At 44.0% G+C, this 14,346-nt stretch overlaps 1 protein-coding gene across 3 annotated transcripts in view; it reads right to left on the bottom strand.

The window, feature by feature from the left end:
* ctif (CBP80/20-dependent translation initiation factor) overlaps window positions 1–14,346 on the bottom strand; it is a 76,850-nt gene that overhangs the window by 25,223 nt on the left and 37,281 nt on the right. For all 3 annotated transcript variants that reach the window (XM_083794248.1, XM_083794249.1, XM_083794250.1), the window contains exon 8: window positions 454–530. In XM_083794248.1, the coding sequence (XP_083650374.1) occupies window positions 454–530 (77 nt within the window). The remainder of the gene's footprint in view (window positions 1–453; window positions 531–14,346) is intronic.

Genomic DNA, 14,346 nt, shown 5'->3' with positions numbered 1-14,346 from the left:
GCATTCTCTGGTCGGTCTTTTTTTGCCCGTCTATGACGCAGTCTTACATTCCTGTCTTGACGTTGGCTTGGGAGAAGAGTTAAGACTCTAGGCCTGGCACTGTAGTGTCTGACATCAACATGGAAACAACATGCTCTCTCCCCGAGGTGTGTCTTTGTGCGTGCGTGCATGCTTGTATTATTATACTTGTGAGGGCCATATCAAGTATAGTATGAGGATACAAATTTTTACTACAAGTTTTACTTTTATTTGGGAGTTAAGGTTTAAGTTAAGTCTGAAATAGCCGATCTACAAGCTCACAACACATTTTAGTTGATGATAGTGTGCTTGTAGATCGGCTATGTTTGGCGTCAGGGTTAGATGTTTTTTTAAATGGTATTCACCGTAGTTATCACAAGTATATTAATACAAACGTGCACATGTGTGTGTGTGTGTGGGCACGCGCATGCTTACCGTCGGTCATTCCTCCTGCGTCGGAAAAGCTTTTTCGTGTGTGCAATCTCAGCCTCGTTAGGTAAGGGTGGAAAGGCCTGTGGAGAGGAAGTAAAGAAACAAGAGCAACACGGTTATTATTTTTTTGTGTAACAATTCAAAAGCGTATGCTGAATTTACACTTCATTGTAACATATTTACAAGCGCACAACCTGTCGAAGCGACGTGTTGTGAGCTTGTAGATCTACAGTTTTCACTAGTTTAGGTCACGGGGAGACATCACATTTTGCAGTCACAGGCTAAAACGTTTGGGAGCCACTGCATTAGGCGACACTCTAAGTGTCTCGCTCAGGGAACATCTCGACACATTGCCTTGGCCAGGAATCAAAACTCTCTACCCAACCCATTCACCTAACGTCGGCCCATAACATACTGAATAGCTTTGGTTTCCACTGAGCAAAAGTGCAGATATGTGCCAACAGTATGTAAGACTGACACGTGTGACTGGAGTTGTTATTTCGCTAGAAGCACGATTCATCCATTAAACATCAGGTCTGTCAATCAAGCAGTCCACGCCTCCCCGCTCAGCATCCCACTGTTTGTTGTCTCCATGGTTACCGTACAATCGTACATACAGCATAATTTGTGTAGAGGCGTGGATGTGAGAGAGAAATTAGTGTGCGTGTGTGTGTGTGTGTGTGTTTTTAAGCTTCTTTACCAGGCAAAGAAAGATTAAGAAGTTTCACATATTTTATAACTGCAAAGCCTCTTTAGTGAGAGAGGGCTAACAGACAATCAACATTAAAGGTTAAAAGTCCTACTATTTGTGTCACACATTGCTGTATGCGAACGTTGTTCTCCGCATTTGACCCATCTCTTGGAGCGGTAAGCCGCAGCCACTCCCGGGAATCATTTGTAGTTGATCTAACCCCGAATGCAACTATTGATGCCGAGTACCAAGCAGGGGGGCATTGGGTCCCATTTTTACAGTCTTTGGTATGACCCAGCCTGGGAACCCCGGCCTCCCACTGTCAGGGCGGACACTAACCACAACCACTGAGCTAGTAAGATTCACGTTAAAACAATAAAAACACCACAATATAAAACAATGCAAATGTCATAAATTACACAACACGGTTAAAATACACACAATAAAACGGAGCCGAATAAAAGAGCAGAATGAAACTGGGCTGAGGGACAGACTGTCTTTAAGAATGTCAAGCAGTTAGATAATAGCTGACGTAGAGATGGAAGTGGCCAGCTTCAGAGTTTTTTCATAGGTCCTTCCAATCTGTGGCTGCAGCGAATTGAAACTACCGGTACAACAAACTTAGCACAGAGAGAGAAAAAGGAGCACGTCAGCTTGATAAAGGAAGTGTGCCACAACGTGTAGGTGTAAAGAAAAAAAAATAATTCTTGCCATGCCTTAGCTACAATAAAGGCTTTTAAAAAAAACGTTTTCAATATTTTTTTTTTGCCTCGGTCTTCCTCTTTTATTGCCATTTAAAATATCGAAGGGGTTTGCTTTTGAGACCTTCAACAGAATCAAAAGGGGGAGATAAAGTATATAATAGAGTATTTTAGTAAGTCACAAAAGCTGTAGAAGCAAGACTGTGTGTATGTCTCTGTGTGTAGGTGTGTGTGCATTCGTGCGTGCGTATGCTGCAGCATTCAGGGAGCGACGGAGGGAGGGGGAGATAGAGTGTCACAAGGTGAAGCAGACAGCCAGCATCCATCCCAAACTGTGACAGCACACTGCAAGCACCTGACTGAAGGCTGAGCTGGAGAAGGTCAGCCGAGCTCTAATCTGTCATGAACAGATTCCGAGCTGCGCTACTGAATCTGTCGGCAGGGGCATTCAGAACGTGTGTACATTGGGGATTAGTGGGAATGGAAACATTTGGGCCAAAATCCTGTCATCCTCATTATATACTGGGATGTTCCCCTGGAGGCAAATTCAAGGAAACAGCAGGACTCTTTTTGTTCCTCTGAACCGAAATGTCTGAGTCATAGTGTCGGAGGCTTTGTACCCCGTTGTACCCGTCTGTGTTGCTTTTGTTCCCATATATGGAGAACTCTGTATCCGTGTGTCTCTATGGTACCCGTGTCCCTTTTATGTTCATTTTATTCTCATATACTACAGTATATGAAAACCCAAATGTCATCAGTATATACCAATAATATTGGAATGTCTATTATGGTCATATTTGTTGGATCGGCGGTCCTGGACAACTGGATATCCGAACGTAACCTAACTTAAATCGGCCTGCCCAGGGACTACAGATGAAATTTAGCTTTGGCTAACTCTGGCCCATTTACATTGATGTGAAAACTGACATGTTGATTAATGAGTGCTGTCCCTGTCAAATAAATAAATAAATTAAAATAAATAAATAAATGGCTGTGCTGTCTGGCACCTGAAATTCCCTCCACAGGATCAATAAAGGTCCTGTTCCACCACTTCATGACATCAATGTACATCGTACATCATTTTTTTTACTGCTCATAGCAGGTAAACAGGTGGAATCTTATTTTAGTATAGTACAGTATTTTTAGAAGACCAATGTACACCTCAGAGGTTGGTGACAGGTGCATAGGACAAAGGTGCAAATGTTCAAAAGGGGATCTCTGATAATAGAATCAAAGTCCTGTTCCGATGAAGGTCTAACGACCGAAACGTCGACTTAATAAAGAGCAACATTTTTGTTGTTCCAGACAGCATGCCTAGCACAGTAAACTGCGTTTTGGGATTAAAAATGCACCCTATTTTAATCTCTCCACACATATGCAGCAGCAAGTTGATCTATGATCACACATACAGTAATACAGTATATATTAGGAGGAGTTCCTTTGGCATTCAGATTCCTGTTGGTTAAAATTAAACAGAATATGGAAGTGGGAGACAGTCGACGATTCATTGTCACACAAATCATTGCAATTTAATTGTTTTTTGTCATTGAACATTGGAACGTTACAATTTGCATTTTTGTTTGGAAACTGACCATTATGCAAAAGTAATTGTGATCATCAAAAATAATTGCAATTATGTAATACTTGTGACAGGGCTAGGCAGAGGAGAGGGGTGACAGACAGAGACACATAAAGACAGAGAGAGAAGGGCATACTGTATGTTTTTAAGTGGCCAAGCCCTTAGAGACTTTAATCCCTTATTGTTTCTCCTCCCTTCTTCTGCCAAAAATAGCAGTTCTGGCATAACCATTCGGTTTTCGGCTTGGCTTGGCAATATGGTTGAGGGCAAAGGGTGCTCATGAACCGTCAGCAATAAAACTTCAATAAACATATGCGTCTCCTCATGCCGAACAACTTTCTGCAGCTAGCCAGCGGGTGTTGTTGAGCAGACTGCACCGCTCAGTTGACACGGGTGTGATTTGTCTTATTGCTTGGCCCCGTCTTATCGCTGCTTGCAGCTATATTGTTAGCATTGTTTTCCTGTAGATTATCAGTAGCTGTAATGCCTCAGATGGTTATCATCAGCAGACAATCTATGACTGCTACTGTGCACGTCTGCACAGTGCACACACAATCTATATTTCTCTCTCAAAATAGCAACCTTTCTGCGAGTCTGCTCCTCGAGAGTCTGATCTGATCAGCACAGCTGATTTTAGGTGTGCCGTCATGCTCTTTTTAAGCATGCTGTGCTGTCATGCTCGTTTGAAGCAAGGGTAGATAGCTATTTCAACCAATTGACTGTGCACAGCATGCTATAATGCCAAATTCTGCTAATCCCAAAGCTATAGCGTTAGATTCACTGTATAACGTTTGGTGTTGGTGCCATCTGCTCCTCTGATGCACAGCAGTGCTTGTACTGCATCGTCTGTACATTGTCTAGATGCAGCTATACGCTGTTCAGTTGGACACCATCTACTGCCGAAAAAACTAAACCGTAATCCAAAGAGAAAACCATAGTTTTGTTGTTAAGCGTTTTCCTCTCTACAGAAGCACATTAGGGCATTTAGAATGAAGTGCGTTCTAAATCCTATGTTTTCAGAAAAACTTTATTTACTGGTCTTGGTCTGGGTTTTTTATCCCACAATTTTGTAACCCATTTTCCCCAGTTTTTCACCCGGTGCCAACGCCTAAACTGTAATCATGCACACTACTCTCCCGCTGCCAACCTGGGGAGATGAATGAATGAGTATGAATGTTAGTTTTTCCATAACATACAGTTCCTCAGTAATGTATATCCAATGTTCTTTCGTCGGTGGGTCCTGTTGGTACCAGCGTCGTGTGATCACTTTCTTACTTGTTGCTAAGAGGAAGCAGGCCGCTTCTTATCACCTGACAGGGGGAGTTTCCCCAGTAGGACATAGCAGTGGAAGGAACATTCCAACCAGTTCCTTTTCCCTCCATCAGGCACCACGGCTGACCAGGTACTGTATAGAGTATACAGTATAGTATAGAGACCAGGATTACTGCAGGGTACCTCCCCTAGTAGCCTCGTTCCCAGCCTTAAGGGTCTTTCAAAGGGGAAGCGAGGAACGCACACGTTGTTGCCTGGATCAATGAGAGGTCTGCTACAGGTCTTCTCAAGAGGGGCTCGACAACACAAGCGTAAAAAAGAAAATCACACCCGTGTGAACTGAGTGGTGCAATTCCCCCCCCCCCCCCCCCCACCTCTCTAACTCTCTCTCTCTCTCTCTCTCTCTCTCTCTTTAGAAGGCAGCAGGCACATCTCTCTCTCTCTGTTTCTGGCGCCCCCTACTGGTACTAATAAGTTACATACTCGTGCTCATGAGACACATACGTAGATAGATACGCACGGACATTGCTGGTTGTAGGAGTGGTTGCACCACTGAAAAATCACACCAGTGTGAACTGAGTGGTGCAACTCCCCTCTCTCTCTCCCCCCTCCTCTCTCTCTCTCTCATTAGCAGGCAATAGTGCAGCACTGTCTCTCTCTCTGTTTCTGGCACAACAGCGCCGTTCCTTGGAGTCGTTGCACCACTCAAAAAGCTATACAAAATCGAGGTCTGGTGAGTCGCGGGCGTGTGCACGAAACGAGCACGCATGCAACAAATTCACGGGACCACGCTCACGTAAATACGCTTGTGTTGTCGCACCGCGACTGCTCCGCCCAAAAACACAGGTATCATTGGAAATTAACTATAGGCGTGTTAAATCGCTTCACCTTTGAAAGGCCCTTTACTCATCTGCAAAGAGAAAAGCCTGGTCACGACTCACGACCGAAGGCAGAGAAGGCAAGGCAAACAAATTTGTAAAGCATCAACGCTCGATTTCCTCGAGCGATACTTCCGGTAAAATCCAGCACTTCCGTTTATGCACTCAACAGTGTAGGCCAAGCCTTGCCCAGGACACAGGCCTTTTCGCCAACCCCACCTAGGGTATGGACGCTAGCTGATTCCCCGGAGGGAATCAACCCCGCTACCTTCTAGCTGTGAGGCGACAGCGCTGCCGACTCCACCACCATGCTCCCCTCTTTACCGGTCTTAACACATTCAGGTTTGATACCGGCACTGAGTGCCGTGCTAAGAGCTTGTAACTATGTGGATTGTAAGACTAAAAAACAAACAATATACATTTTAAAAATTGTGACGTCCACAACCACATAATCCCACACATATATATAAATCCCACACTTTCATCCATCTTGTTTTTGTTTTGTTTTTGTTTTTACACTTTAAAAAAAGCTAAAAGTAAGCTTAAGCTAAAAGTAAAAGTAAAAAAGTAATAGGCTAAAAGTAAGCTCCCAAACAAATTCATTCAAAGTCAAAGTTGCGACCTTACTGTAGCTGTAGATCATTTAACTTCTCAAGGACCCCTGAACGGCCATAGCCTCTGGCTGAGGCTCCCCTATTGCTGATGTTGTTTAACCACCTGAACACCAGCCTCCCTATTCTGTGGGGGAAACATTCGCAAGGTGGATCGTCTATTTTTGACGCTCAGCGAGAGCGAAAGCATAAATCAGCCGCTAACGTGCCTAGTGATGATGTGTGGTCCTCCAGGCATGCAATGCGTGTCTCATTTTGACGTACAGAGATCAAAAGGCCAGCGCCACAGCGGAGTATCAAAGCCCTCGTACAGAGATGTCTATACCTATAGGAGACAGTGCCGTGGTAGGATCAAAGAGCCAGAGAGAGAGAGAGAGAGAGAGAGAGGGAGGGGGGGGGGCTCCGGTAGTCTGTCGTCGCTGTCGTGGCAGAAACCTCGTATCTCCACATTTCAACGTTTTATGTTTGTGTTTTGTGAATTAATGCCCTATATTTCCTCATAGTACAGTGTCTCATAAAAGTAGCCAAAATAGCCAATCTACTTGTAGATTGTTTTTGTTTGTTTGTTTGTTTGTTTTTTAGATTGTTTTTTTTTTTGTTTAAAAAAAGTCTGTCTGTGGGTTTTATTATAATATTGAACAAATTTGGACATTGAACAAGGTTTCCACACGACTGCAATGCAGTGGCAACATGATCACAGGGCCGTTTCTGGAGCAGTAGGTTGCAGATGAGTAGTGTGTGTGTGTGCGTGCGTGCCTGCGTGCCAAGCCCCCAGTAAGGCTATCCAACGTTGAAGATGCCACTACCTACTGGTGAAATGAGGAATTGCAGCACTTTAACGGAGGTGGACGGGCGTTCATGACGTCACGTGCGTAAGCCCGGATCTCAAAATTGAGGTCCAGGGCTAGGCTAGACTAAACTTCCGCTCGCTCGAGCTACACTGACAGTCTGCTCATCTGCTCTATAGGAGAAAGTGTGACACTGTTATGCATGTACTGTACTGTACTGTATGCACTTACACTGTACTGTGCAGGGAGGTAGCATACATTACACTTTACAGACCAGCAGTGGTTCTCGTTCTCGACCTGTGGGTCAAGACCCCCAAAGGAGTCCCACACGCTTGTGAGCTTGTAGATCAAAGGATCCTTAAGCTGAGATAGAGATGAAGCAGGGACCCCTACATTTTGTATTAAATTATGTTGCTGATTAAACTTTTTCATAGATGTCATAGATAGCTTCATATCAATAATAATAATGTCTCTCTTTCGCCGCCTCTCTCTCGCACTAACTAAACAACTTAAACTTGGGAAGAAAAGAAAAGCGGTTGCCTAGTAACAGCAGTACAATTATAGTTTTCTCTCCCAGTGGTATGTGACGCAGTGTGAAGCACAGTGCAACAGTTTGGAGGATGATTGGAACTACTTCTGATAGTTTGGCTATTCTTAGCACTGCTAGTCAGTGGTTGGAAAGTAACTAAGTACATTTACTTACTGTACTTCAGTAACATTGAGGTACTTTTACTTTACTGCAGTATTTCCAATACTTTTACTCCACTACATATCGGATCGTATTGGGTGCAGGGTTCATCGACCGAGGAGTTTGAAGGTGCACTAGCAGCAGTGGTGGAAAAGGCACTTTAAATAAAAGTATAAATACTGGAATGCAGAAAAACTCAATTCAAATGTACTTGAGTGAAAGTACAAAAGTCTTGGCATCAAAATGTACAAAAAGTCCCAAAAGTGAAAGTAGTCATTATGCAAAATGTTCCGTTTCAAGTTTTCAAATCGCAATCTGGGAAAAGAATCCGAGTTAAATGCATTTTTGTAAATCTATTCACATTGAGACAGAGGCAGACTTTTCACGTCCGGATCATTTCTGGTTTTATCACACTCTTTGCAACCTAGAGCCATTCATATATTGGCAAAGTAGCGCAATATAACGTAATCAATGAAAACCCTGACATGATGAGTATACTCGTCAATGGCAGTGAACCGTTGGATTTCAAATGACGAGTACACTCTTCAATGGCAATCAATGTGTTTTAACTGTGAGTGGACGACCCAATTAAGCATTACACTTGTTTACAACAGGGTCCACCTTGTTCAATTCATCAAAACATTTAGAGACATACAAATAGACACTTCTATATAGTTAAAGAACAGAACAGGAATTCATCATAAAGGAAGCAAAAAGGGAAAAGATACATATACATACAGTGAGGGGAAAAGGGGGGGGGGGGATTCAGATTTTACAGGGGCCAGTTTCGAATTGCAGCCATCCGTAGGTGCCCTTTGAGAGCGGTTTTGAAGGAGTCAAGGGATTCACATGTCTTAATGACTGTTGGTAGGGCGTTCCACATTTTGGTGGCATAGGAGCGAAAATAATTTAGTCCCTTGTTTGTGCCGAATCTGGGTTGTACATGGTTTGTTGCACTCCCTCTGGTGTTGTGGGTGTGGACATTAAGGAAGTATTTAGACAGGTACATGGGTATCTTGGTGGTGTATCGAATCTTGTGGACCAGACCCATTGCAAGATGCTGTACTCTGTCATCGACCCTAAGCCATCCCAGCCTGTCAAAGTGGGCAGGGGTGAGGTGGGTTCGGGGGGTGAGGCCAAGTAGGAGCCTGACCAGTTTGTTTTGGTGTGAGGTTGTAGGTTGTCGGTCTAATGACAGTCGGACCAATAGGGTGTGAGGTAGGTTGTCGGTCTAATGACAGTCGGACCAATAGGGTGTGAGGTAGGTTGTCGGTCTAATGACAGTCGGACCAATAGTATGTCTAAATTAAAGCCTGTACCCGCCGCCGGGACTTTTACTTGTAACAAGAGTTATTTCCACATTGAGGTATCGATACTTTTACTTCAAGTACTTCTTCCACCACTTGCCAGAGAGCAGAATCCTAAGGAGTCGTAGGGCTCAGAAACAATAGCAGGAAGGAAGTAGCTACAGGTCACCTCGACCCACCCCCCCCCCCCCCCCCCCCTCCCGGCCCCCGCTGTGACGCGACGGAGATGGATGGATGACGGGAGAAGAGGTGGGTGGGCGGTGGGAGAGAGAGAGAGAGAAAGGGACAGATGAAATATAGTGCCTGGAAGCGGACATGAGGTAGTTAAGTACAACATAATATAATACAACAGGAAATAAATCTCAATCGTGATGGATCTCCTGTGACGTGCACGTGGGAATGGGCGCATGTGTGTGTGTGTGTGTGTGTGTGTGTGTGGGGGGGGGGGTCAGTCACGAGTAATTTCTTCTTCTTCGTTTTCCTACATTTAAAATATAGGCCTACTTATATATAATTTAAAAAGATTTAGATAAAAAAAAATTGAAAATAGCACATCTACAAGCTAACAACACGGTAGATCTGCACTTGTGAGTAGTGCTATTTCACTAGTTTGGGTCCTGGGCAAATATCTAGTTTCTCTTTTGGGTCTTGAGCTAAAAGGTTTGGGACATATATATGACATATCTACAATTTACAATTTACAATTTAGGCATTTAGCAGACGCTCTTAATCCAGAGCGATTTACATTAAGCAAGAACAAAAAGCATGGGAATACATCACAAAAAAGCATTTATCATGAAACATGCGTAAGCTAAGAAAGTAACAGTGGAATATCTATATTATGAGACTATACATATAAACTATATATATATATATATATACTACTATGTTATACATATATATGTACTATGGCGTGCTATGACTATATACAATGCAATTATAGTGCTATCTACATAACATGCTATAAGTCTGTATCAAATGCTATCTAAGTCTACAGAAATGCTATCTAAGGGGGTAGGGTAAGTGCTATGGGCCAAGATGGAGTCTGAAAAGGTGGGTTTTCAGACTACGGCGGAAGATTGGGAGTGATGCTGCAGTTCTGACTGCAATGGGAAGTGCATTCCAGTTTTGGAGCCAGAAGGGAGAAGAGTTTGGGACGCGTGGAGCGTTGTCCCGGCGTTTTTAGTGAGGGTACTTTCAGCTTCCCTGCGTTGGCTGATCTGAGTGCGCGGAAGGGTTTGTAGGGTTCAATCATACATGCAAGATATGGGGGAGCCATACCTTTGGTTGCTTTGAATGCCAATATCTACGACATATATATGACATATGACTCCAAATTTGGGAAAGGCTTCAGCCCAATCAAAGCCAATAGTTAAATATAAAAAAGGAAAAAAAAAAAAAAACGTATTTGGACACACACACACACACACACACACACACACGAAAATGACCAAGGTCTCTGTATATGGTGGCATAGAACAACAGGTACAACAGGGTCAGTTAAACACCTCGCAAGTCCTTCTGCCTCATCCTCTGGACACTCGAAGGTGTAGAGAGTTTGAAACCCTACCAACAACTGTCTGTGGACATGTCCCAGGCTGGACCATCAGAGACAACAGAGCCAGCAGTCTGACACCACCGCCCGGTGACAAAGCGTACTAACTGTACCTACTGCCTACTGACAATGTGCACAACAACTTTGCAGCTGATCGGTCGAGTGAGATTAGCTCTGTACAAACAGACAAACAGACCCAATTACAGACTGCTAGCTCGCTGCAGAGCCAGGCCGTCAAAAAAGAGACGGTGAGAAAAGTGGTGGAAAATAAAATGCAATTAGTGCACTGGTTCCCAAACTGTGGGTCGGGCAGGACCCATTTGTGGGTCAGGCAGGACACATTTGGGTCCGTGGTTGGGTCCCTTTATTTTTTATTTCCTAAATTTAGTTTTTAATTATTTCAACAAACAAAATACAGAAAAAAAACTGTTTCATTTCATGAATTACAAACAAACTCAATGCTATTTTTCAGTAGTTTCATGGAGAAATAAAATAAAAATCAAAGAAATTCCATAAATTAGAAAACAATCTTTTGTAAAAAATAGCCGATCATGACGCATTGTGAGCTTGTAGATTGGGTCTCGGGGAGACATCATATTTCTCTTCTGGGTCACAGGCTAAAACGTTTGGGAACCTGTGGATTAGCGCACAGATCGGAGGGAGGAAGCAGGTCTGGAGTGTGGGACACGGACACAGCATGAACCCTATTAGTTAGGGGGCAGTTCTCAAGAGGGAAACCCCAAAAAGCCTTGGGCTCCGTCCAGCCCCCTCCTTCAGCAGAGTGCTGCTGTGGAGCACGTAGGCTTGGAGACAAAGGGGCCGAGCCGTCTGAACCGTCTGGCCTCCAGACTCCAGCGTTCTTCCTCTTTCGGTTTGATTTAACCACTGATCACAAGATGGGATGTTCATTCTCTCTCCCCCTCGTGTTCATTGTTCAACCCCCACTTCCCTCCCCTCAACAGCACCGTGAATGGTAAATGCGGTATATAGCGCCGGTCTCTAAAGTGACACACACACACACAGTGGAGGAAACCAAGCAAGGCCCCAACGTGCTCTCCCGCAGCAGTTAGGGCCCTTAGGGGTTCAGTGTCTTGCTCAAGGACACTTCGATACTAACCCGGGGGAAGCCAGCGAACTGGGAACCTTCCGATGGATCACCAAATAAAAACCCACAAATAAAACCTAATGAAGAGATCCAGTAGAACTAACAGACAAGTCATGTTATGTTTGGTTGCGCTTTGGAGCTTGTAGATCGGCTATTTTCAGCATGCAACAAAGTGTCAAATGAGTCAATACGACACCGTCTAGGCCTGCCAAAATAGAATATAGCCTAAACTGTAGATTTAGTCGGCTAAAACTAGACTCAGAAGTGGAGCAACATTCTTCTACCGTATATTTCCCTTTCTAGTTGAATATGCATTTGCTGGCTCTGTTGCAGAAGAAAAATAAAGTGAGAAAAAAAAAAAAAAAAATGGGCTGCTGATCCCTGGGGGAAACGTCGAACGTGATCAAATGCAAGCAGGAACCTACTGAACTGAACTGGCTCCAAAATGACTTCCGCACATAGCAGCCAAGTTGCATAAATAAAGTTACTGGCTGCTGTTGCTCAGGATGTCAGCCATACAGACGTCTCGGCCTCTCTCTCTCTATGTCTCTTTCTCTCTCTCCAACACACAAGAGTGGTTGCCATAATACATAACGTTCATATTGATATGATATTAGGCTGATGAGCTTGGCAGGCAGTGAGTTAGTGGGTCAAAACATTGATCGACTGGCGAAGGGAACAAGTGTGCTGTAGACATGAGTCATTACTATTGTGTTACAGTATTATATAGTGTATTTTACAGTGAAGTATAAATATCCGATTATTATGGTTAGTATAATTATTATTGGAAATTATGTGATTATTGTTATTATTAGTACATGTATGATTAAGCAATATTACATGAGAGGGGGTGGTTTAACTTCTGCGTTAGGTTTCTGGCCTGCTTTCCTTACAATAGGACACGGGGTGGAGGGTTCAGTGGAAACGGTGTGCACAAGTATTCCACAGAGGCCATTAAAGAAGCCGTTTGCACAGGTCAATCTTTCTACCGTCTTCCTACAACCTCCCAAAGTCTCAACCTCACTCACCGAGAGGAAAAGGAAACCCAATTTCCCCTCAAAGCAGCTAGCTTTCCCAGGCAGCGCACCGGAATAGAGCATTATTATGCATGTGCGCGTGCACGCACACAAACACAACAGTACCTTCAGCTTTTTTAATATCTATTCCTCATTTTGTAAAGAAGACTTTTGTAAAGTAGACAAGACGTGTGCACGAGGGAGGGTGAGTCGGTCACCAGCTGAATTAGCTACATGAAATATAGCATTACAACCACATAATGCATTCAAACATGTTTGAATAAGGTACTATTCAAAAAAGTTGGAACACTGGTGAATCGACTTGACAAGAACCACTTTGAGAACCACTGACCAACAGTATTTGAGTCTTTGAGTCACTGAAACGACCAGGGCAGATGTAAAGTGTTGTGGAGCACTTTGATGAATAGTAGGCAAATGCTCTAGTACTTACGGACTCATAGAATTATGCAATGCCTATAGCAGGGGTACTCAACTGGCGGACCGCGGTCGGACCACCTCTTTGCGGACCACCCAAAAAAAAAAAAAAAGTTACGTTAATAATATAAATAACATCAGATGGTACATTTCTCATGTGAAATTGCTGCAAAGGCCCCCAAAATGTCCCCCAAAATTCTGGCGCGCGCTATGCGCGCGCACAGTGTGGCCTGCCAGGGCGTATAACTCCCGGCCTGATTTGGAGTTCCACTCCGGGCCTGCACTCTGCACCCCATTATTGGTTGGTTGGAAGGGGATCTGATTTGTATAAGCTTGGATTGACCATACTAAACGGGCATAGAGCCCCGCTCTCCGATGGACGCCGCGCATGGGACCGGACCTCGGTCTTATTCAAAAAAATATTTGTGGACCTTCATCATTTCTAGTTGAGGACCCCTGGCCTATAGGTTCCGACAATGCCTTCTCACTGCAAGTACATTGCGAACCAAACAACATTTACAACATTACAGTCTGGGAACTAAAATAGCTCCTGGAGGTAAGAAAATGTGCTCCTTCAATGGCAGCAGGCAGGGTATGCTACCAAGTGCTGGCTATACCCAGAGAGATTGTCGTATTGTTTATGTCTGACTGAAGTTGTGCTCACATTCCTTCTAGTTTAGTAGGTTGGCAAACCGGTGACCTTCCGACCTCTCAGACGTCATCTCTGCCCTCTCAGTGGGCCAAGAGATGATGATGATGCCAGTGCATGCGGAAAAACAGGAGATCTTAAAACATTTATGCTTTTGTTGTATGACAGCGCCACCAGTAGAAAATAGCGCAAGTATAAGCATGTCGATCGGCTATTTCCAGTGAGCGACACTTTGTATAAAGGACTATAAACACAGTTTAATATTGTACAAAAGTCAGACAGGGTGATTTATTTGTATGAGAAAACACAGAGAGAGAGAGAGAGAGAGAGAGAGAGAGAGAGAATGACTGCGAGCGAGCACATCCATGGGCTTTGGAATTCCCAGCGTTGTGTTTGTGACCTCCGCTGGATCCCAGTACCAGCCCACATCCTATCCAAAGCACAGACCAGACGGACCCGGCTGACCCCCATCTTCCATCCACCTTCTATCTGAATGAAAGGAAACAGCTCCGTTGGCTGCCAGACCATTAAAAAGGAGGAAGCCATCTTGAGTAGCTAAGGGGCCTGCTTTGGCCGAGAGATGAGGAGAGGTAAAATAATTAACAACAGCAGCAGGCAGCG

Source organism: Protomyctophum parallelum, assembly GCF_964188405.1.
Source record: "Protomyctophum parallelum genome assembly, chromosome: 21".
Lineage (NCBI taxonomy): Eukaryota > Metazoa > Chordata > Actinopteri > Myctophiformes > Myctophidae > Protomyctophum > Protomyctophum parallelum.
This window is presented reverse-complemented; position numbering and strand designations above follow the sequence as displayed.